Genomic DNA, 25,751 nt, shown 5'->3' with positions numbered 1-25,751 from the left:
ATTCATTGGGCCTCACACAATCAAAAAATTGTCCAGTGTCCAAAAGTGTGTGCAGAGATTTAAAATCTCACTTATTCTCTAGTCACTTAGGTCACAGCTGTGCCATCGAGCTTGTCACATAGCGCTCAGATATTCATTGGGCCTCACACAATCCAAAAGTGTCCAGTGTCCAAAAGTGTGTGCAGAGATTCAAAATCTCACTTATTCTCTAGTCACTTAGGTCACAGCTGTGCCATCGAGCTTGTCACATAGCGCTCAGATATTCATTGGGCCTCACACAATCCAAAAGTGTCCAGTGTCCAAAAGTGTGTGCAGAGATTCAAAATCTCACTTATTCTCTAGTCACTTAGGTCACAGCTGTGCCATCGAGCTTGTCACATAGCGCTCAGATATTCATTGGGCCTCACACAATCCAAAAGTGTCCAGTGTCCAAAAGTGTGTGCAGAGATTCAAACTCTCACTTATCCTCTAGTCACTTAGGTCACAGCTGTGCCATCGAGCTTGTCACATAGCGCTCAGATATTCATTGGGCCTCACACAATCCAAAAGTGTCCAGTGTCCAAAAGTGTGTGCAGAGATTCAAACTCTCACTTATTCTCTAGTCACTTAGGTCACAGCTGTGCCATCGAGCTTGTCACATAGCGCTCAGATATTCATTGGGCCTCACACAATCCAAAAGTGTCCAGTGTCCAAAAGTGTGTGCAGAGATTCAAACTCTCACTTATCCTCTAGTCACTTAGGTCACAGCTGTGCCATCGAGCTTGTCACATAGCGCTCAGATATTCATTGGGCCTCACACAATCCAAAAGTGTCCAGTGTCCAAAAGTGTGTGCAGAGATTCAAACTCTCACTTATCCTCTAGTCACTTAGGTCACAGCTGTGCCATCGAGCTTGTCACATAGCGCTCAGATATTCATTGGGCCTCACACAATCCAAAAGTGTCCAGTGTCCAAAAGTGTGTGCAGAGATTCAAAATCTCACTTATTCTCTAGTCACTTAGGTCACAGCTGTGCCATCGAGCTTGTCACATAGCGCTCAGATATTCATTGGGCCTCACACAATCCAAAAGTGTCCAGTGTCCAAAAGTGTGTGCAGAGATTCAAACTCTCACTTATCCTCTAGTCACTTAGGTCACAGCTGTGCCATCGAGCCTGTCACATAGCGCTCAGATATCAGTGGGCCTCACACAATCCAAAAGTGTCCAGTGTCCAAAAGTGTGTGCAGAAATTCAAAATCTCCCCTGTCCTATAGACACCTTGTTTTACATACTATATAGTTTGTTGGATTTTGTCTACATTTCTACCAAAAATGAGGAAGGCTGGTGGAAGAGGCCGTGGAATTGGGCGGGGGTTGGCAGCTGGTAATGATGGTGTTGGTGGTGGATCTGATGGTAGTGGCAAGAGCAAAATAGGACCGAATGCAGGAGGTGTTGAGCCTGCGTCATCGTCTGGCTACATAAGGCCTCGAACGCTTAGTTTTCTAGGAGTTGGCAAACCGCTTTTAAAGCCAGAGCATCAGGAAAAAGTTTTGTCTTACATTGCTGACTCAGCCTCCAGCTCTATCGCCTCCTCTTCTTCAGTTGTAAAAAGTAAAAGCACTGAGTCGTCATTGGAGGCTCATGTTCATGAACCACACCTTTCCTTGTGTCCTTCACCCCAACCAAGATTGAAGGATGATGCAGGCCATACTACTGATTACTCCATGGAGCTTTTTTCACATACCATGCCTGGATTATCAAGTCAAATGGTGAATTACCCAGGCCAAGATGAATCTGACATGGAGTGCACTGATGCACAGCCGCTGATGGATGATTCTGCTGGTACATTCACTCAGAGCACTACATTGTCCTCGCAGTGTACAGAGCCAGATTCTGACCCTGATGAGATTCAGGTGCCCCTTCCCGCACACTATACCACCATACACGGTGACACAGAGGAAGGTGCACATGACATAGAAGAGGAGGTGATGGATGACCCAGTTGTTGACCCAGATTGGCATCCATTGGGGGAAGAGGGTGCTGCTTCCAATAGCTCAGATGAGGAGCATCCACAGCAGACATCGACATCGCAACAGCTGTTATCTGGCAGGCCCGGAGCACTCCAAAGACAGGTTCCAAACATCAAAAGAGTTGCTGGACAGCTTGTCCAGAGGGTCAAAAGATCACAGCGTGCTAGGCCGCAAAATGTCTGCCAAAGTAGGAAGAGTGCAGTGTGGCACTTTTTTGAACAAAATCCTCATGATCAGGCCAAGGTTATCTGTAAGAAGTGCGCAAAGACCTTTAGCCGAGGGAAAAATCTGAAAAATTTGAATACCAGTTGCATGCTTAGACATTTAACCAGCATGCACTTGCAAGCGTGGACACAACACCAAACCTCAAGTGCCACATGTGCAACTGATCACAACGAAGGTAGTCAGCAACGCTACATTGTTTCCCCCACTGTAAGCCCACCGGTTAGCACAGCAGCAAATGTTGAGGTGTCGTTGCAAGGCCACAGCAGTCAGGGAATCCCACTGTTATATCAACGAAAGACTGATTCTAGGCCATCAGAAAGAACACCAACTCCATCACCATCATCAACCCTCTCTCAGTCCGCCCTGTCCACCGCTACTTCCACCATATGCAGCTCTCAAGTCCAGCTCACCCTCCCAGACACTATGAGTAGGTCAAGAAAGTACTCAGTCTCTCATCCGCGTACACTGGGTTTGAACGCCCACATTGCCAAACTAATCTCGTTTGAGATGATGTCCTTTCGGTTGGTGGAAAGCACAGCTTTCCGCGAACTCATGGCCTATGCAGTACCACGCTATGACCTACCCAGTCGCCACTTCTCTCGCAAAGCCATCCCAGCCCTCCACCATCATGTGAAAGACCGCATTGTCCATGCACTCAAGCAGTCAGTGAGCGGAAAGGTGCACCTCACAACTGATGCATGGTCCAGTCGGCATGGCCAGGGCCGTTACGTGTCCATCACTGCGCACTGGGTTAATGTGGTGGATGCAGGGTCCACAGGGGACAGCGGTGGTGGGACAGTGCTGCCTAGCCCACGGTATAGGAAACAGTTGGCTGTAGGCGTTCGACCCTCCTCCTCCTCCACCTCCTCCAGAAGCGAAAGCTCGTCCACAGAGCGCAGTCGTACGAGCACTCCATCTGCAGCTGCCACTGTTGCACACGATGTGTCCCCCTATCGAGCAGCTAGTGGAAAGCGTCAGCAGGCTGTGTTGCAGATGATGTGTTTGGGCGACAGACACACCGCCGAGGTGCTGGCCGAGTACTTGAAGCGACAAACTGAGTCATGGCTGGGCAGTGTACATCTTGAGGCAGGCAAGGTAGTTAGTGATAACGGCCGTAATTTTGTGGCAGCCATAGCCCTTTCAAAACTCAGCCACATACCTTGCTTGGCTCACACCTTGAACCTGGTGGTGCAGTGCTTCCTCAAAAATTATCCGGAGTTAACAGCCCTGCTCCAGAAGGTGCGAAGACTGTGCGCGCACATCCGCCGGTCGCCTGTACACTCCGTTCGTATGCAGAAGCTGCAGCGATTGCTCCACCTTCCCAACCACCGCCTCATTATCGACATTGCAACAAGGTGGAACTCCACCCTGCACATGGTGGAGCGGCTGTGCGAGCAGAGGCAGGCCATAATGCATTTGTGGGAGGATACACGGCCAGGCACTTTGAGAGCAGACATGGAGTTGACAGGTGTGCAGTGGTCGAAGCTGAAAGACCTTTGTAAAGTCCTTCAGTGTTTTGAGGAATGCACACGGCTGGTAAGCGCAGACGACGCCATCCTAAGCATGAGCATCCCACTTATGTGTCTGCTCATGCAAACTTTGACGCACCTTACGGAGCAGGCGTCTGCAGCCAATGTTGATGAGGAGGAAGAGGAGGAGGGAATCCTTGATGACATTCAGCCATTGTCTGCTCAGGGACCTCTCCTGGACGAGGTGGAGGAAGAAGAGGAGGAGGAGGAGGATGATGGGGATGATTACTTAGGGGAGGAGGAGGATGCATCTCGTGGGGCAAGTGAAAATGTTGGCGTGGCAAGGTCTGGTACAGGGTTTGTGCGTGACTGGAGGGATGTGGATTTGCCAGAAAGTGCTCCTCCAACCAGCACTCGCAGTGCATCATTGACACCGGGAACATTGGCCCACATGTCAGATTATGCCTTGCAGATCCTAAAAAGGGACCCCCGCATTGCCAAAATGATGAACGATGACGACTACTGGTTGGCCAGCATCCTGGATCCACGCTATAAAGGCAAATTACAAAACATCATGCCACAGGAGAACCTTGACCTAATATTGGCTAATAAACAAGCAACTCTGGTAAATCGGTTGCTTGAGGCATTCCCAGCACACAGCAGCGGTGATGGTTCTCACACGAGCCGTACGGGCCGGGGGCAGCTTGGCAGAGGTGTTCGTGGTGCACACAGCAGAAGTGGTGTTGGAGACAGGGGTTTCATGACAATGTTGTGGACTGATTTTTCAAATACCGCTCACACAACTGGTAATACTGCATCGATGGAAAGTGACAGGAGACAGCAGTTGTCAACTATGGTAACAAACTACTTTTCCTCCCATATCGATGTTCTCCCACACAGGTCATTCCCCTTTGACTATTGGGCCGCTAAACTGGACACCTGGCCTGAATTGGCCCAATATGCCTTACAGGAGCTCGCTTGCCCAGCTGCAAGTGTGCTATCGGAAAGAGTCTTCAGTGCAGCTGGATCAATCCTGACAGAAAAAAGGACCCGTCTGTCAACCCAAAATGTGGATGATCTAACCTTCATTAAAATGAACCACGCATGGGTTTCCAAGGATTTTGTCCCACCTTCCCCTGATGACACATAGGGTGACAGAAAAATGGCTTGCTTTGGTCCACCTCTTCCTGGTACTTCACCTATTTCGCCTTTTGCATCAGCTGAATGTCCAACATCAACATATGCCACTTTCTAAAACTCCCTAACTGTGCTGCCTCCCCCTCCATGGCCGGGGTCACCACCTACCGCACGACACCGTGCGAGTGCCGTTGCCCTGGACAGGTGGGTAGGCCGACTCTTGGGCGCGGGCACTGGCACAGGGTCCCTCATAGTGCAATCAAGTGTCTCTGACGGTGGTGGTGCACACCCGCCGTCAGACACACCGCTGTACTATGAGGGGCCCAGTGCCAGTACCGACGCCCACGAGTGGGCCCCCCTTGCTTGGGCAGGGCCCCAGCATTTGCAATCTTTACCTCTCCCTGCTCCTCCGCTGTGTAATCTGGGCCGTCAAATCCATACTGTGCCTGACACCGTCTGAGCCTGCCTCCTGAGACATATATTTTGAATGTGTACGCTATCCATACATGTTATCCAGGGATACGGTACCCTTTCTAACCTTTGTGCAATCACGTGCAATCCATACTGGGCCTAACACCGTCTGAGCCTGCCTCCTGAGACATATATTTTGAATGTGTACGCTATCCATACTTGTTATCCAGGGATACGGTACCCTTTCTAACCTTTGTGCAATCACGTGCGATCCATACTGGGCCTAACACCATCTGAGCCTGCCTCCTGAGACATATATTTTGAATGTGTACGCTATCCATACATGTTATCCAGGGATACGGTACCCTTTCTAACCTTTGTGCAATCACGTGCAATCCATACTGGGCCTAACACCGTCTGAGCCTGCCTCCTGAAACATATATTTTGAATGTGTACGCTATCCATACATGTTATCCAGGGATACGGTACCCTTTCTAACCTTTGTGCAATCACGTGCAATCCATAATGGGCCTAACACCGTCTGAGCCTGCCTCTTGAGACATATATTTTGAATGTGTACGCTATCCATACTTGTTATCCAGGGATACGGTACCCTTTCTAACCTTTGTGTAATCACGTGCGATCCATACTGGGCCTAACACCGTCTGAGCCTGCCTCCTGAGACATATATTTTGAATGTGTACGCTATCCATACTTGTTATCCAGGGATACGGTACCCTTTCTAACCTTTGTGCAATCACGTGCGATCCATACTGGGCCTAACACCATCTGAGCCTGCCTCCTGAGACATATATTTTGAATGTGTACGCTATCCATACATGTTATCCAGGGATACGGTACCCTTTCTAACCTTTGTGCAATCACGTGCAATCCATACTGGGCCTAACACCGTCTGAGCCTGCCTCCTGAAACATATATTTTGAATGTGTACGCTATCCATACATGTTATCCAGGGATACGGTACCCTTTCTAACCTTTGTGAAATCACGTGCAATCCATAATGGGCCTAACACCGTCTGAGCCTGCCTCTTGAGACATATATTTTGAATGTGTACGCTATCCATACTTGTTATCCAGGGATACGGTACCCTTTCTAACCTTTGTGTAATCACGTGCGATCCATACTGGGCCTAACACCGTCTGAGCCTGCCTCCTGAGACATATATTTTGAATGTGTACGCTATCCATACATGTTATCCAGGGATACGGTACCCTTTCTAACCTTTGTGCAATCACGTGCAATCCATACTGGGCCTAACACCGTCTGAGCCTGCCTCATGCTGTATAGACATATATTTTGAATGTGTACGCTATCCATACATGTTATCCAGGGATACGGTACCCTTTCTAACCTTTGTGCAATCACGTGCAATCCATACTGGGCCTAACACCGTCTGAGCCTGCCTCCTGAGACATATATTTTGAATGTGTACGCTATCCATACATGTTATCCAGGGATACGGTACCCTTTCTAACCTTTGTGCAATCACGTGCAATCCATACTGGGCCTAACACCGTCTGAGCCTGCCTCCTGAGACATATATTTTGAATGTGTACGCTATCCATACATGTTATCCAGGGATACGGTACCCTTTCTAACCTTTGTGCAATCACGTGCAATCCATACTGGGCCTAACATCGTCTGAGCCTGCCTCCTGAGACATATATTTTGAATGTGTATGCTATCCATACTTGTTATCCAGGGATACGGTACCCTTTCTAACCTTTGTGCAATCACGTGCGATCCATACTGGGCCTAACACCGTCTGAGCCTGCCTCCTGAGACATATATTTTGAATGTGTACGCTATCCATACATGTTATCCAGGGATACGGTACCCTTTCTAACCTTTGTGCAATCACGTGCAATCCATACTGGGCCTAACACCGTCTGAGCCTGCCTCATGCTGTATAGACATATATTTTGAACGTGTACGCTATCCATACATGTTATCCAGGGACACGGTACCCTTTCTAACCTTTGTGCAATCACGTGCAATCCATACTGGGCCTAACACCGTCTGAGCCTGCCTCATGCTGTATAGACATATATTTTGAATGTGTACGCTATCCATACATGTTATCCGGGGATACGGTACCCTTTCTAACCTTTATGCAATCACGTGCAATCCATACTGGGCCTAACACCGTCTGAGCCTGCCTCCTGAGACATATATTCTGAATGTGTACGCTATCCATACATGTTATCCAGGGATACGGTACCCTTTCTAACCTTTTTGCAATCACGTGCAATCCATACTGGGCCTAACACCGTCTGAGCCTGCCTCCTGAGACATATATTTTGAATGTGTACGCTATCCATACTTGTTACCCAGGGATACGGTACCCTTTCTAACCTTTGTGCAATCACGTGCGATCCATACTGGGCCTAACACCGTCTGAGCCTGCCTCCTGAGACATATATTTTGAATGTGTACGCTATCCATACATGTTATCCAGGGATACGGTACCCTTTCTAACCTTTGTGCAATCACGTGCAATCCATACTGGGCCTAACACCGTCTGAGCCTGCCTCATGCTGTATAGACATATATTTTGAATGTGTACGCTATCCATACATGTTATCCAGGGATACGGTACCCTTTCTAACCTTTGTGCAATCACGTGCAATCCATACTGGGCCTAACACCGTCTGAGCCTGCCTCATGCTGTATAGACATATATTTTGAATGTGTACGCTATCCATACATGTTATCCGGGGATACGGTACCCTTTCTAACCTTTGTGCAATCACGTGCAATCCATACTGGGCCTAACACCATCTGAGCCTGCCTCATGCTGTATAGACATATATTTTGAATGTGTACGCTATCCATACATGTTATCCGGGGATACGGTACCCTTTCTAACCTTTGTGCAATCACGTGCAATCCATACTGGGCCTAACACCGTCTGAGCCTGCCTCCTGAGACATATATTTTGAATGTGTACGCTATCCATACATGTTATCTGGGGATACGGTACCCTTTCTCACCTTTGTGCAATCACGTGTAATCCATACTGGGCGTGAGAACGGCTGGCGAGCTGTTAAGCAAGCTACAGCACCTGTCCAGACAAGTACAGGGATTCCCTAGCGAGGAGACTTATTTGATTGTTTTCAATGTTGGGACAGCAATTTTTGGGGAGCACTATACTCTGGAGAATGATAGATGGGGCCCACCATACACTGGAACATTCCAAAGGTGGACATCAGACACTGGAGCAGCATTTACAGGGCCCATTATACACTAGAGCATTAGAAATGGGGCCCATTATGTTTGGAGCATTATTTGGGCCCATAAGACAGTGGAGCTTCATCCATGGGGACCAACATATACTGTAGCATTATGTGGAGCTCATCATATACTGTTTCAAACATTATATGGGACCAATGATTCTGTATGGAGAAATAGATGGGCCTCGTCATGAGATGTAAAAAGTGAGGTATTTTTCATTGTACTATACCGCTATTTCTCTGCCGTATCGGAGCATGATGAGTTGTGGTATGTGTTAAAGGGGCGCTCTTTCGCCCAGGGCACATGAAAACCTGGAGCCAGCCCTCCCCCCCACAGTTTGTAGCCAAATAACCCCCATTTTTCAGTGCGTAACTTGTATTATGAAGTTAATTAAGGTTGACAAGCTTAAGAAAGAAGAATTGATGCTTTTGGCATTCAAATGGGCACTGTAGGTGTGTTTCCTGTCCTCCTCTCACTGCCGACTTTTATTCCCCATTGACTTACATTGGGTTTCGTGTTTCGGGACGACCCCGACTTTTCCCTATAATCGGACGATCTTGCTCGACCCGACTTTTGGAAAAGTCGGGTTTCACGAAACGAAACGCGACCCTAAAAAAACAAAAGTCGCTCAACTCTACTAATGACCCTTATTTTCCATCATTATTTGAAAAATATATCTTGCCAAATCAGACAAGGTGATTTTCTGGATTTGTTTTCTCATTTTGACTCTCATAGTCGTGGTCTACCTATGATGTCAATCATAGGCCTCTCTCAACTTTTTAAGTGGGAGAACTTACACAATTGGTGGCTGACTAAATACTTTCTTCCCCACTATATTTAAGAACTAGAACAAGTGGGTGAGGTGTGTCATGAGATGAGACCTCAGATGCAGAATGGTAAGCTTCAGGGCTGTTATCTATGTCCACTGTGTTGATTGCGAGGGACTTTGATAATGAACCTGTTTTTTTTATGATCCATGGTGAAAAATCTGTTTAATAGACTAACAAAACTGGGGATAAAGAGACAAAAAACCTTCATTTTTCAATTTCTACTCCGCCAAAGATTATACTACCATAACCAACCTTGCAGTGAATATACTAAGAACAAGTATCTAGACATGTTAAACATTTAGGCCCCGGATTCATTACATTGTTTATAAAACTCTTTCCAATTTGACATTTTTGTGCGACATAAAGTTACACAAAAATTTAGCGACTTTTGGTGTTTTTACACATGTTTTGGTCATCTCTGCTAAAATGGGCGGATATGGGGTGGAGGCAAGGCGTGGAAAAGCCTATCTGACAAATTCATTTAAAGTGGTGTGGTATTCCTTACTTCGAAAAGGTTACTACAGTCCCTACCTGACCTAACATTTCTGGTGAGGCACATGCCAATGAAAAGATGGGTTTAATTCATTAAGTAGCATGTGTCTCTTCATAAAATAGGTGCGTCTTATTCCTTCACGGCAATCTTAATGAATTGGGGCTGTTATCTTCCCTTTTAAGTGTGGTACTTCTACTTTGGATTTATACTCTGAGTTTATGAGTGAATATGTCCAACATTTCCATTAAAATAGTCTTATCTGTTCAGTAAATTACATCATGTCATGATTTTTCCTTTGGAAAGGTAATGACTGCTTATGTATGTGTAAAACAAACTCCTCAACATTGTAACTGCAACACCAAGAAAGAAAAGTTGTGACATTTTTTGTAAATTGTAGGATGCGCAGACATGTTAATGATGTGCAAATGATGAAAAAATGGAAAGAAATGTTTCAAAACATCTCAATTTATTCAGTATTGACTATGAGCAACACTTGCAGAAATCTGCGCACTTCCATAATTTGGCATGCTGAGGTATTAATGGTTGTCAAAGGAATGTTCTGCATTGAGGAATGCACTTGAGCATACAAATCATCAAGCTGGCAGCTCCCATTGCAATAGGCCATGGTAGCACATTTAGGCAATGCATGAGCAACATGCTGCCTGGTGGCGGCATGTTGAAAATCAGCCCCTGAGATGCTTTAGAGAAATGGCAGGACCACTTCTTACACGGGTGATCTATTCGGTACTGTAAGTGAAATTGACTGTCACGTACCAAGCTTACGGCGACAAATAATGTCTACGCAAACCATCAGGAGAAATTTTCATGATATTGGGCCACAAGCCAAATGTCCAGCTACAGGTGCTCCATTAACCTCATGCCACCAGTCTCAAAGGCTGTCATGGTGCTGAGCACAACAGCAATGGACCCTGGAATAGAGGTCTACCTATCTATGAGTCCCGCTTTTGTCTTCGATGCAGTGAAGATTGGCCAACATCACGAAGCATCCTTCACAAAAGAACGTCACTCCAGTTCTAATTTTGGGATTGTAGTGTTAAGTACCATAATATGTGATAGCTGGACCCCTTTAGTTTACATTCCAGGTACACTAACAGCTTGCATTACATTAATGTGGTCATGGAACCAGTGGATCATCAATTTAACCTAAGTGACCCAAGAGTTATTTTTCAACAGCATCGCCTGGCTGCTTGTTGCTCTTGCTACTATAAGCAGTCTACATAGCACAAACGTGCTTCCCATGACCAGTAGCATCTCTGGATTTGTCTTCCATTGTCTTCCATTGAGCACATCTGGGACATCATCGGTCGGCAATTGCAAAGGAGCTGCCAGATCTTGACCATTTTCATGCCCAATTGCATTCATCGTGGCATAACATTCCTCATACAACCATTAAAAGCCTCATTGATAGCAGCTAAGATGTGTAAGTCTGTGTATTTCTGCACATGGTGCTCATACTCAATACTAAATAAATTGAGATGCTTTGAAAAATTGGTTTTATTTTTTCACTACTTCCATATCATTAACATGCCTATCCGTCCTGCAAGTTACATAACTCCATGTCTTTTCCTTCTTGATGATGCAATTTCAATGTTGATTAATGCAGTCAGAAGTATGGGCACTACATATGTAATGCTTTTAATAATCGGCTCCATAATGCAGAACAATTGTCTGAGATCAGAACCTTTTATAGTTGAAGCATGAAGACTTGTAAACCAGTTTTATTGAGTTTCCTCTAAAGGTTTACAAGCCTTTAAAAATCTAAAGTTCTGAAACTTTAATGTGCAAATTTGTAAAAATGTAAGAAATGTATAAACAGAATATTCCTTTTACTGGAATATACACAATCTAAATGGCAAATAGTACAAATAAAGATACTTAATGTCCATATTAGATGCTCTGTATTAGCATAAGATGTTGTAGTAGTAGCAAATTAAACATTTTTGGATAATTTAGTTGTTTTTTTACCTACTCATTTTTACTTTTGACCATATTCAAAACTTAAAAGTTTTTCCCACTATTTTAAGAAAATTGTTCACAAGGAAGATATGGTATAACGTAAATAAGTAACATTACTCACCCCTTTAATTGCCCTCTCTGGAGGTTCCCACTGATCTGTTTACCTCCTCTAGCAATGACAAGCCACCCATGTATACATGATTGCAGCAGTCAATCACTGACCTCAGTGGTCATACATCATTGCTGAGTTCTGCCATTGGCGGGGCCTAGTAGGATGCAAGCCACTGTAATACTGCCTGCATGATCGCATGCTAAAGTTCCCTAGTAGAACCAAAATCAGTCAGCATGACCGCAGTAGTCACACCCAGTCAACAGAACAGCGCATATGCTCTATTGACGTGATGTCACAGAAAGCTGCAGAATTGTCGGCAACAGCGATCCATGACCGCTCTGAGTCGCCAGAGAGTGTCGCCGAGCACAACAGACAAGTAAATAGCAACTACCTGCCTGTCACTTCTTGGGCCCATAAGAGAAAAATAAAATAGTCCCAGATAACCTTTTAACAGCTTCAGGCTTTGAAAGTTGTAAAGTGGCTAAAAGAAGTGACCTGATCATTATTCAGGAGGCTTCTGCTTTGAAACCACTAAATAGTTTTATATTAAAATGTCTAACGAAAAACTCTTTTAAAAATTAAAAAAAAAAGTTTGAAATGGTGCTGGAAAAAGATGCTTCTAACAAAAGACGTCGGCACGTCCTAAAGTGTCTTTCTCTGGCAATGCTCAGCAGGTACGTCGGCATCTCAAATTGGCTGTGTGCACACAGCCTAAAAATGTTCTAGAATTTTGGAGTGGAGGGATTAAAAAAAAAAAAAAAAGACCGTCATATATCACAACTGCCAAAATGCTATACTGGTAAGGTGTTAATGCCTATATCAAAGCACAAAAAGTACAATTTAGAAAAACAAAACTTTATAAGGTACTTGATTATCCCAGTCCTTGATTTGCAACAAAATTAAGGCTTCATTTAGAAATCCAAACATTGAATAAAAGTCACTGCATTATATACATGAGGCTTTTTGAAGGTCTTTATTATAAAGACAGATGTAAATCCTAAAGGAAAGGTAAGAAGAAAGAATAAGGTGTGCACCTAGCCTTACTCAGTAATTACTTAAACAATTTTTATACTATATAATTTAAACAATATTTGTACCTCATTAAAATCCCATGTGGATACATCATTGAAGGAGCAGTTTCTAAGGAGAACATTTTCATCTGTTACATCCAGACACAGAGATTCTGACGCTCTTAATTGCAGCTTCTTACCATAATAAACCAGTACCTAGGAAATAAAACATTTGTAAATTGATAAAAAATTAAAACATGTGAATCTCAGTATTATTTATACTCAGACAAAACAAAGTGATTGTTAGGAGTCAGATTTCTGGCTCTCCCTTGCTGAAATCTAGATCCTCACATTCTCCAGTCTCCTGCACTTTTCCTGCTGCAGAGGAGATTGCAGAGGAGATTGCCCTCTGGCAACTCTCTCCAGAGGCTAAGTCCTTTGTTCCCTCATATGAGCATGCTCATGGGACGAACTCCCATTGGAGTTCGGGAGTCAGGTGCTCAGGTACTGTGTCGAATCCCATTGGCTCTTCCTGGAGCCTTGGAGATTTCCGGAAGGTCCCGTTCGGTATAAAAAGCACGCATGGCTGTTCTGCCATGCGCTAGTATATTCATACTTGCTGCTGTATGTTTGTTGATGAATGCTTGGACTGGTGAATGACTCATTTGAAACCCCCATTCCTCTGGTACTACGTCTGTGTGAGTGTTTGAGCTCTGCCAGTAGCAGCGCTAGCGCCAGCGCGCATTTGCTCCATCTAGCTCAGCAGCTTAGCGTCTGCATTGCGCCAGCGTGATAGCGGCGTTTTGCCAGCGGCGCAATTATCGCCGCACTGCGTTTGCAGTCCTGCCGGGCGTTCGCAGTTGCAACGCCACGCACACGTGACTCAACGGTAGGTCTAGACTGAGTAGTCCTGCAGTCTAAGGCTACTTCTGTGACCACAAATACCACGTTTGTATCGCTGAGTGTCTGTGACCTTAAACAGACTCAGCGTTTCTGTGTTTGCTTTTTGCTGGTAGACTCTGTGATTGTAACAGAGCTTACTTAGTGCAATTGGGTGCAGTATAACCCTTTGCACACTGCTGACAGATTGCTCTGCCGTCACTTAGCTGCGGTTTTTCCATCTACCGCACGGGGGACCCCGAGTGGCGAAGGCACTTCATTTATATTTTTTATTTAGTGCCTTCCGCAACTCCTAACAGTTATGGAGCATATAGTGTGAAGTGTGGGGTGGTATAAAAAGAAGGGTTTATTATTTTCCGTTTATGTTGCTTACCGTGCTATGCATTGGCACAGATTATATCATAAAGTAAAAAAAGTTACATTTTAAAATCTAAATTTATTTTATATAATGTAGTGTCTGCAGCAAATAAAATCTGATTTCTTGTGAATATGTTAATGAATGGTATATTTGGGACAGATTTCCCCTTACGATCTAAGATTAAAAGCTAGATTTTGATTATGCTTTTTTTTCAATGTCTTTTTTGATGGTGAGAAAATACATTTTAATTTTTTGGATGTCAGAATATATTCCTTAACCCCTTCCTGCCATCCGACGTACTATCCCGTCCATGGGACCTGGGCCCCTATGCCCATGGACGGGATAGTACGTCTACTGCGATCAGCGGCGCCCACGTGGTGAGCGCCGCTGATCGCGGCCGGGTGTCAGCTGATTATCACAGCTGACACCCGGCACAATGTGTCAGGGGCGGTCACGGACCGCCCCCGACACGTTAACCCCTTGCACACCGCGATCAAACATGATCGCGGTGTATCGGGGGTTAAAGGGGAGCATCGGCAGGGAGGGGGCTCCCTCTGTGCTTCCCTGAGCCCCCCACGGCAGCGCAATGTGCAGCGCTGCTGCGGGGGGCTCCTTTCCTGCAGGCCCCCGAATCCAAGATGGCGACGGGGGCCTTCGGGGGCCTGCAGGAAGCTGGCTTCCTCAGTGCCTGCAAAGCACAGGCATGAGGAAGCCTTCTGCACTGCCTGTGACAGATCGCTGATTTGTCACAGTGATCTGTGATGTGACAGATCAACAATCTGTCACAGGACAGTGATGTCCCACCTGGGACTATTTAATAAAGTTAAAAAAAAATTAAAAAAAGTGTTAAAATAATTTAAAAAAAAAAATCGCCAAATAAATTAGAAAAAAAAAAAATATTCCCCCAATAAATCCATTTTTTGGAAATAAAAAAAACCAAAACAATAAAAGTACACATATTAGGTATCGACGCGTCTGTAACGACCCGCCCTATAAAACTGTCCCATTAGTTAACCCCTTTAGCGAACCCCTTAAAAAATAAAAATAAAAAACGAAGCAAAAAATAATGATTTATTATCATACTGCCAAACAAAAAGTGTAATAACGCGCGATCAAAAAGACGCATATAAATATCCATGGTACCGCTGAAAACATCATCTTGTCCCGCAAAAAACGAGCTGCCATACAGCATCATCAGCGAAAAAATAAAAAAGTTATAGCTCGCAGAATAAAGCGATGCAAAAATAATTATTTTTTATATAAAATAGTTTTCATTGCATAAAACCGACAAAACATAAAAAAACGACCTAAATGAGGTATCGCTGTAACCGTACTGACCCGAAGAATAAAACCGCTTTATCAATTTTACCGCATGCGGAACAGTGTAAACGCACCCCCCCAAATGAAATTCATGAAACGCTGGTTTTTGTTCATTCTGCTTCCCAAAAATCGGAATAAAAAGCGATCAAAAAATGTCACGTGCCCGAAAATGGTACCAATAAAAACGTCAACTCGTCCCGCAAAAAATAAGACCTCACATGACTCGGTGGGTCAAAATATGGAAAAATTATAGCTCTCAATATGTGGTGATGCAAAAACTATTTTTACAATAAAAAGCGTCTTTTAGCGTGCGATAGCTGCCAAACATAAAAACCGCCATAAATAGTAAATCAAACCCCCCGTTATCACCCCCTTAGTTAAGGAAAAATAATAAAATAAAAAAAATGTATTTATTTCCATTTTTCCATTAGGGTTAGGGTTAGGGCTAGGGTTAGGGTTAGGGCTAGGGTTAGGGTTAGGGTTAGGGCTGAGATTAGGGTTAGGGGTGTGTTGGGGTTCGGGTTGGAGTTAGAATTGGGGGTTTCCACTGTTTGGGCACATCAGGGGCTCTCCAAATGCAACATGGCGTCTGATCTCAATTCCAGCCAATTCTGAGTTGAAAAAGTCAAATGGTGCTCCTTCCCTTCCAAGCTCTGCCATGCGCTCAAACAGTGTTTTACCCCCACATGTAGGGTATGAGCCTACTCAGGACAAATTGCAAAACAATTTTTGGTGTCCAATTTCTCCTGTTACCCTTAGGAAAATAAAAAATTGAGGGCAAAAATATCATTTTTGTGGAAAAAAATGATTTTTTTATTTTCACGTCCGAGTGTTATAAACTTCTGTGAAGCACTTGGGGGTTCAAAGTGCTCACCACACATCTAGATAAGTTCCGTGGGGGGTCTAGTATCCAAAATGGGGTCACTTGTGGGGAGTTTCAATAGTTTAGGTACATCAGGGGCTCTCCAAATGGCCATGACACCCGCAGACCATTCCATCAAAGTCTGCATTCCAAAACGTCACTGCTTCCCTTCCGAGCCCCGACGTGTGTCCATACAGTAGTTTTCTCCCACATATGGGGTGTCAGCGTACTCAGGACAAACTGGACAACAACTTTTGGGGTCCAATCTCTCCTGTTACCCTTGGGAAAATAAAAAAATGGTGACTAAAAGATCATGTTTGTGGAAAAAATATGAATTTTTTATTTTCACGCCCGGGCGTTATAAACTTCTGTGAAGCACTGGGGGGTTCAAAGTGCTCACCACACATCTAGATAAGTTCCTTGGTGGGTCTAGTTTACAAAATGGTGTCATTTGTGGGGGGTTTCCACTGTTTAGGTACATTAGGGGCTCTCCAAAGGCAACATGACACCCGCAGACCATTCCATCAAAGTCTGCATTCCAAAACGTCACTACTTCCCTTCCGAGCCCCGACGTGTGCCCATACAGTAGTTTTCTCCAACATATGGGGTATCAGCATACTCAGGACAAATTGGACAACAACTTTTGGGGTTCAATTTCTCCTGGTACCCTTGGGAAAATAAAAAAATGGTGACTAAAAGATATTGTTTGTGGAAAAAATACGAATTTTTTATTTTCACGCCCGGGCGTTATAAACTTCTGTGAAGCACTGGGGGGTACAAAGTGCTCACCACACATCTAGATAAGTTCCTTGGGGGGTCTAGTTTACAAAATGGTGTCATTTGTGGGGGGGTTCCACTGTTTAGGTACATCAGGGGTTTTCCAATCGCGACATGGTGTCCGATCTCAATTCCAGCCAAAAACGTCAAATGGCGCTGCTTCCCTTCCGAGCTCTGCCATGCGCCCAAATAGTGGTTTACCCCCACATGTGGGGTATCAGCGTACTCAGGACAAATTGCACAATAACTTTTAGGGTCCTGTTACCCTTGGAAAAATAAGAATTGAGGGTGAAAAGATCATTTTTGTGGAAAAAATATGATTTTTTAATTGTATGGCTTTATGTTATAAACATCTGTGAAGCCCATGGGGGTTCAAAGTTCTCACCACACATCTAGATAAGTTCCTTAGGGGGTCTAGTTTCCAAAATGGTGTCATTTGTGGGGGTTTCCACTGTTTTGGTACATCAGGGGTTTTCCAATCACGACATGGTGTCCGATCTCAATTCCAGCCAAAAACGTCAAATGGCGCTGCTTCCCTTCCAAGCTCTGCCATGCGCCCAAATAGTGGTTTACCCCCACATGTGGGGTATCAGTGTATTCAGGACAAATTGCACAATAACTTTTGGGGTCCTGTTACCCTTGGGAAAATAAAAATTGGGGTGAAAAGATCATTTTTTTGGAAAAAATATGATTTTTTAATTGTACCGCTGTACGTTATAAACTTCTGTAAAGCCCTTGTGGGTTCAAAGTTCTCACCACATATCTAAATAAGTTCCTTAGGGGGTCTAGTTTCCAAAATGGGGTCAATTGTAGGGGGTTTCCACTGATTAGGTACATCAGGGACTCTCCAAACGTGACATGGCGTCCAATCTGAATTCCAGCCAATTTTGCATTGAAAAAGTCAAACGGCGCTCCTTCCATTCTGAGCTCTGTCATGCGCCGAAACAGTCATTCCCACCCACATATCAGGTATCAGCGTACTCAGGACAAATTGCACAATAACTTTTGCAGTCCAATTTCTCCTGTTACCATTGGTAAAATAAAAAAAATTGAACCTGAAGAATTTTTTTTATGAAAAAAAGTTAGATGTTCATTTTTTTTTAAATATTCAAAAAAATTCCTGTGACGCACCTAAAGGGTTAATAAACTTCTTGAATGTGGTTTTGAGCACCTTAAGGGGTGCAGTTTTTAGAATGGTGTCACTTTTGGGTATTTTCTATCATATAGACCCCTCAAAGTGGCTTCAAATGTGATGTGGTCCGTAAAAATAAAATGGTGTTGTAAAAATGAGAAATCGCTGGTCAACTTTTAACCCTTATAACTTCCTAACAAAAAAAAATTTTGGTTCCAAAATTGTGCTGATGTAAAGTAAACATGTGGGAAATGTTAGTTATCAAGTTTTTTGTGTGCCGTATCTCTGTGATTTAAGGGCATAAAAATTCAAAGTTGGAAAATTGCGAAATTTTCAAAATTTTCACCAAATTTCCGTTTTTCTCACAAATAAACGCAAGTTATTTGAATGAAATTTTACCACTAACATGAAGTACAATATGTCACGAGAAAACAATGTCAGAATCACCGGGATCCATGGAAGCATTCCAGAGTTATGACCTCATAAAGGTACAGTGGTCAGAATTGTAAAAATTGGCCCGGTCATGAACGTGCAAACCACCCTTGGGGGTGAAGGGGTTAAATTGATTATAACCAAAATGTAATGTTATAACCTATCTATCACAATAGTTGGACTAACACCAACCCAGAAAGCGTGGTTCTGAAATGCCCCATCTGAATGGGGAGATGACTGGCCATGCACGCCACCCTCTGCTCATTTTCTACTGGCATACTGGAGGTGAGTGCAGGATGGGCAATCTCTGGCAGTCTATGTGTAGTGCCAGTGTGGACAACATTTAATTCCGATAAAGCATTTCAGATCCCTGTTCTCTGGATTGGTGGAGATTTGACTGCTGGAATCCACACTGATCTACAGGTTTTCACCTATCTGGTGGATAGGTGATACATTCATTGTTGGGAACAACCTTTTTAGCACATAAAAAAAGGCTTTGAATCAGATTATTCGTGAAAAATATTTAAGGATTTCTTGATAGATTTGATTTAAAATAGAATTGTACTTTCAGCAAACTTTGCATAAATCAATAGTACTGGTGCTTATGATAAATATTGTGCTAGGAGTCGGATTCCTGCGTTTACTCAGCAGGGATCCAGATCCTCACATTCTGCACTCTCCTCCTATTTTTCCACGGCAGAGGAGATTGCAGAGGAGATTGCCTTGCAGCAAATCTCTCCTGATGCTAAGTCCTTCTGTCCTCTTACTGGGCATGCTCAAGGGATGATCTCCCATTGGAGATCTGGAGTCATGTGCTCAGGTCCCGCTCCAGTTCTCATTTGTACATCTCAAAGATCTGGAGGCGTGCAGAAGGTCCTGGCTACTATAAAAGGCGTGCATGGCTGTTCTGCCATGCGCTAGTATAGCCATACTTGCTGCTGTGTGTATGAGGACGGATGCATGATTCTGGTGACTGACTCATTTGAAACCCATTCCCTCTGATATTACGCATGTGAATAGGGATAGAGTTAGTATCAGCGCCAGCGCTCCTCTGCTTCAACTTGCACAGTGCTAGCGTCCGACATTGCGCTTGTGCCTTGCCTTTGATGTTAAGCGGCAGTGTCCACGCCGCGCTGCGGTAGCATCCTTCTTTGCGTTCGCAGTTGCAACACCGCACACACGGTAGGTCTAGACGGACGTAGTGCCGCCGTCTTGGGCTACTCCTGTGACCGTATACCGTGTGTGCATTTTTTACTGAGTCATGTGACTACAACAGGCTCAGTTATTTGTGTTTGTACTTTTTGCATCTCCGTGAGTTTAACTGAGACTGCTCTGCGCACCTGGGTGGAGTTTAACCCTGTGTGCAGTTCCGCCATATTGCTCCTGCCACCACTTAGCAGCGGTTATTTCACCTACTGCACGGTGGACGCTGAGCGGCAAATGCACTTTATTTATATTTTTATTTAGTGCGTTCCGCTGTTCCTAACATATTGCAGTGTATCTAATCAGATAAATCAGTGTCCTTCCCTACTTACAGCTCTAATGCTGGTGGGTGTGGACCCACTGCTCAGGGGCCATGCTTACCCAGAAGGAGTGTGGTTAAGTGTCTACCGGGTTTTCCCTAGGGCCTCTGATGGTGAGGATCGGCTGAGCTGCCGGTAGACACCAGGTACCACTTCAATGCAGTCCCCGCGACTGCAGCATCAGACCGGAGAGTCAGAGGTGCGGGTATGAAGATCAGAAAGGCGAGACAGAGGTGTACGCAGATGGTTCAAGGTCAGAGCAGGCAGCACGGATTCACAGTACAAAGCCAGAGTCACAGATGGAGAAGTCAAACAGAGCTGGTAAACAGGCCAGGTCGATAACAGGAGACAGAATACGATGTTATGCATAAACAAGGTGCTAGCAGGCTAGGAACCTACGTTCAGGAAGAAAGTGGTGGAGGAGCTGCTGAATATAGACCCTGCTGGCACAGGATAGGCCAAGGAATCTAATCTCTGCAGGACACAGCAGGGTTAAATTCCTGCAGACACCGCCCACACCCCCGAAAGACAAATGGAAACCACTTGCAAATGCAGCAGTGCTGAGGAGTGCTGCACAAGGCAAACTTAGCAAGACTGCCTGACAATAGGAGAAGCTGCATGTTGACCACAATGAGTTAAGTGGCCCTGAGGAGGCATGCGTGTTCTGTCCTAGCAGTAAATTTGCTTTCTAAAGTCGTCATTTGGTGCCTCACATTTATTGCAAGTATATTTTTCTAAGTATTTAATCCTTCCTATATTTTTATATTGAATGGTAACAGCACCATCTTCTGGCGATTTGGTGTATGTATTCTGGTGCAATTTGCAATGCATTATTGGAAGTTCCTAGGGCATTGTGGGATTGTTCCTGTTGCATTGTGGTCTTGTTATGACACTGTGAAAGGAACAGCAGCCATTGTTCATATATGTTCCTGAGGAGAAACCATATCACTTGTTTTTCTGTCTTGCTCTTTGTAAACAGCCTGCTCTTAGCATAGTTTGTAAGCCACTATCTATGGGTTACAGCCCTGTGTTTATAAGGATGTTTGCTGTATTAAATAGGTAGTCATCACCTTGTATATTACCTCATGTTACTGTGTATTGCAAACTGTCTGTATTTTATGCACTGTACAGCTATATATTCTGAAATGCTCCCGTTATTGCATCCTATAGTTTCACCCTTTCCTGTCACATCTACAATCAATAAAAGAAGGTTACAACTTTACAGCCTCTTTTTCTGAAAGAAGACAGGGGGTTTAGCTACATGTCTCATTACACACTGTGCTAATGTGTATGAGGACAGCATAATGAAAGTTACTGCCATAACAACAAGAAACTTCTTACCCTGCTCCTGCCTCCTGTACTCATTATCCACTGTGAAAAATCAGCTCAAGTCCATATTGCTCAGAGATGATGGATTGCAGGGATCGTGTGACATAAACAAGTACAGTTGTGCTCAAAAGTTTACATACCCCGGCAGAATTTTTGCCTTCTTGGCCTTCTTTTTAGAGACTATAAATGATAACACCAAAACTTTTTCTCCACTCATGGTTAGTGGTCGGGTGAAGCCATTTAATGTCAAACTACTTTGTTTCCTCTTTTTAAATCATAATGACAACCTAAAACATCCAAATGACCCTGATCAAAAGTTCACATACCCTATTTCTTAATACTGTGTATTGCCTCCTCTAACATCAATGATAGCTTGAAGTCTTTTGAGGTAGTTGTGGATGAGGTTTTTCATTTTCTCAGATGGTAAATCTGCCCACTCTTCTTGGCAAAAAGCCTCCAGTTCCTGTAAATTCCTGTGCTGTCTAGCATGAACTGCTCGCTTGAGATCTCCCCAGAGTGGCTCAATGATATTGAGGTCAGAAGACTGAGATGGCCACTTCAGAACCTCCATTTTGTTCTGCTATAGCCAATGACAGGTAGACTTGGCCTTGTGTTTTGGATTGTTGTCATGCTGGAACATCCAAGTACATCCCATGCGCAGCTTCCGAGCTGATAATTGCAAATTTGCCTCCAGTATTTGCTGATAACGTGCTGCATTCATCTTTCCTTCAACTTTGGCCAAGTTTTCTGTGCCTTTGTAGCCTACACATCCCCAAAACATCAGCGATCCACCTCCTTGCTTTACAGCAGGAATGGTGTTCCTTTCATCATAGGCCTTGTTGACCTCTCTCCAAATTTAACGTTTATGGTTGTGGCCAAAACGTTCAATTTTGGTGTCATCATTCCAAATTACCTTGTTCCAGAAATTTTGAGGCTTGTCTCTGTGCTGTTTTGCATATTGTAGGTGAGATACAGTACTTTGTGGCATTTGCTCTGTAATGGCTTTCTTCTGGCAACTAGACCATGCAGCCCATTTTTTTTCAAGCGTCTCCTTATTGTGCATCTCAAAACAGCTTCACCACTAGTTTTCAGAGAGTTCAGTAATTCAGCTGATGTTATTTGCAGGTTTTTCTTTGCATCCCGAACAATTTTCATGGCAGTTGTGAACAAAATTTTTGTTGGTCTACCCTGACAGTGGTTTTGTTTGTACAGAGCCCCTGATTTTCCATTTTTTAATCACAGTTTGAACGCTGCTGACTGGCATTATCAAGTCCTTGGATATCTTTTTGTATCCTTTACCTGTTTTATACAGTTCAACTACCTTTTCCTGTAGATCCGTTGACAATTCTTTTGCTTTCCCCATGACTCACAATTCAGAAATGTCAGGATTAAAGATGCAAGAGTCTGTCTGGATCCCAGAAACTCATTCAACTTTTATGCAAACACACTGATTACAAGCAAACAGGTCACAGGTGAGGATATTACCTTTAGTAGCCATTCAAACCCATTTGTGTCAACTTCTGAATGGGAGGAGACACAGATTAGATATTAGAAAAAACTTTTTGACAGTTAGAGTGATCAATGAATGGAACAGGCTGCCACGAGAAGTGGTGAGTTCTCCTTCAATGGAAGTCTTCAAACAGAGGCTGGACAGACATCTGACGGATGATTTAGCGAATCCTGCTTTGAGCAGGGGGTTGGACCAGAGGGCCCAGGAGGTCCCTTCCAACTCTACGATTCTATGATTCTATGATTCTGTGCATGTTATCAGGCCAAAATCACCAGGGTATGTGAACTTTTGATCAGGGTCATTTGGATGTTTTGGGTTGTCATTTTGATTTAAAAAGAGAAATCACAGTAGTTTGACAACAAATGGCTTTACCCAACCACTAACCATGAGTGGAGAAAAAGTTTTGGTGTTATCATTTTCTCTGAAAAAAAAGGCCAAGAATGCCGGGGTATGTAAACTTTTGAGCACAACTGTATTCTCTATTGAGCAGGGTAGTAAGGAGGAGGAGTGACCAGAAGGGAAAGGAACAGAGAATCAGACAGAAAAACATGGTGCAGTGTTCTATAACAAGTGTTTTATATCAGAGCTTGATTCGGATCCATACATCTCAGCTCTGCTGCATAATGTTCTCCATGTTGCTGCAGCTTTTCTCTGTGAGCTATAAAGTGAATGAAGGTCAGGTCTTCCCTCTCTCTGCTGTGCTGTCTATAGGAGAGATCACTGCAGCTCATTTCCTCCCCTTGTTCCCACTGCACTGCAAATGACAAATAGCATACAGAGGGGAAAACTGGTGAAAATGTAGGATATAAGTTGCTTAATGGACAAGAAATGGAGTTATTCCAGAGATACACACACAAGAAGCTTATTCTGAAAAGTTATGTGAAAGCAGTTACCCTTTATTTTTATCTTGCTGCCTACAAAAAAATTTGAAAGACACAAATTAAAACTACCTGATTCACTTTGTCATCACAATGGGAAAGCTCTACCAGCTGATTGCTTCCGTTATATGAATACTGCACACACTGTCCAGCATCTGAATTTAATAGCTGTAAAAGTTAAAAAGACAGAGTTAACCAAATGTGAATTCTGTAGGTTTATAAGCACACATTTTCTATATTTAATAGTGTTTTATAGTTTTGCCATTTATGGTAATTTTGTAAAAACTTTTAAAAAAATGGCGTTACAGTGGTTTTCCGGTCATAAAGATATTGATGACCTTTCCATTGGATGGGTCATCAATGTCAGATCAGTGAGGGTCTAGCAAAGGGTACTCCCTCTGCTCAATGTAATAAGCTCCGACAGCCACCTGATGTGAACATGATGAACTGAACTGCAATGCAATTCAGGCCGGGTTCACATGAGCATATGTTCTCTCATACTAGAGAATTGGGCCAACTATGCAAATGACTCTTGGATCAAACGCTCATTAAAAAGAAAGAGAGCAGCATCCCATCCAGGTGAAAAATCGTGTCAGAGATTTATTCTGCCAGTGAAAAAATACAACGTTTCGGCCATATTGTGGCCTTTTTCACCTGGATAGGATGCTGCTCTCTTTCTTTTTATTGGACACTTGTGTTCACTTGGGTTCGTGAACTTGGAGCTTGCATCCATAATACTCCTGCTGTGCTGTCGGCTGTCTTTTGCTGTATTATCTTGGATCAAACGCTGTCAGCATTTGAGCCGAGTTTCAGTGCACTGTGCTCCAATTCTCACTCATGAGTGAATCACAGCACAGGTGTGGCGCAGACGGAGAGAGTAATTTCTCCATCTCCTTCATTGCCTGCATGCGCAGTAATCGGACTGCATTAGGATGACATCAGAGTGCAGTCTGATGTTTCACACACACCCATAGAATTGTATGATTGTGCAAGGTCCAGTTCTTGGATGCCCTTGCAGCGTGAGAAAATAATTGCAGATCTGCATGGCCCCATAGTACAACATTTGGCCGAGTGCTCTCTGAATTTTATTTGGATTACACTTGTCCAATTTATGCGCCTGTGTGAGCGAGTCCTTAATGCAGAGGTGGGGAATCTTTTTTCTGCCAAGGGCCATTTGGATATTTATACCATCCTTCGGGGGCCATAGAAATTCCGCCCACAAAGTACATCCTGACTCTGGCACTGGTGTCAGGACGTAATCTTTCATTGCATGCCCTTCAGTGTTCAGTAGTGAACACTGCGTGTGTGTGCTCACAGAGCAAGAAGAAATTAATGAGCTGTGGCAATCAAAATATAACTCCCTGTCAAAGTACTGTGGTCCCTGAGAATCTGCCCAGGGGCCGGATTAAAGGTCATGGAGGGCCGTAAATGGCCCTGGGGCCTGAGGTTCCCCACCCCTGCCTTAATGTGTGGCTGCTGCTGCATACGGAAGATCAGTGTTTACATATATTTACAAAACTATTCCAAACTAACAAAACTATTTCCGTCTTAATCAATATTTATTACTTGTCCTGTTGATTCGAGAACTGGAAACATAGTGCTCATAGCGGGATCAATATTGGATAAAAACCATGTGAATCCTTTACATCCCAATCGCATGCGGAGTTGTTTCAGCTCAGTAACATCATTCATCTCTATCTAAGGCAGAAAGAAAACATGTTGTAATTCCAAATACTGACACCGGATAGAAGGAAAAGTAAAATCCCATTATCTGTTCTGAAATTTTGCTTATCCCAGATACTT

General features: G+C 43.9%; 1 protein-coding gene across 1 annotated transcript in view; it reads right to left on the bottom strand.

The window, feature by feature from the left end:
• Positions 1-25,751, bottom strand: part of GALNT15 (polypeptide N-acetylgalactosaminyltransferase 15) — a 66,054-nt gene that overhangs the window by 12,864 nt on the left and 27,439 nt on the right. The window contains exons 7-9 of the mRNA XM_073550724.1: positions 25,515-25,646; positions 24,021-24,116; positions 13,015-13,143 (exon numbers count right to left, since the gene is read on the bottom strand). Of these exons, the coding sequence (XP_073406825.1) occupies positions 13,015-13,143; positions 24,021-24,116; positions 25,515-25,646 (357 nt within the window). The remainder of the gene's footprint in view (positions 1-13,014; positions 13,144-24,020; positions 24,117-25,514; positions 25,647-25,751) is intronic.

This window comes from Dendrobates tinctorius, unplaced genomic scaffold (assembly GCF_039654945.1).
Source record: "Dendrobates tinctorius isolate UK_male_01 unplaced genomic scaffold, ASM3965494v1 ptg000167l, whole genome shotgun sequence".
In the NCBI taxonomy this organism is placed as follows: domain Eukaryota; kingdom Metazoa; phylum Chordata; class Amphibia; order Anura; family Dendrobatidae; genus Dendrobates; species Dendrobates tinctorius.
Note: the sequence above shows the minus strand (reverse complement) of the source record. Positions and strands in the feature narration are given on the sequence as shown.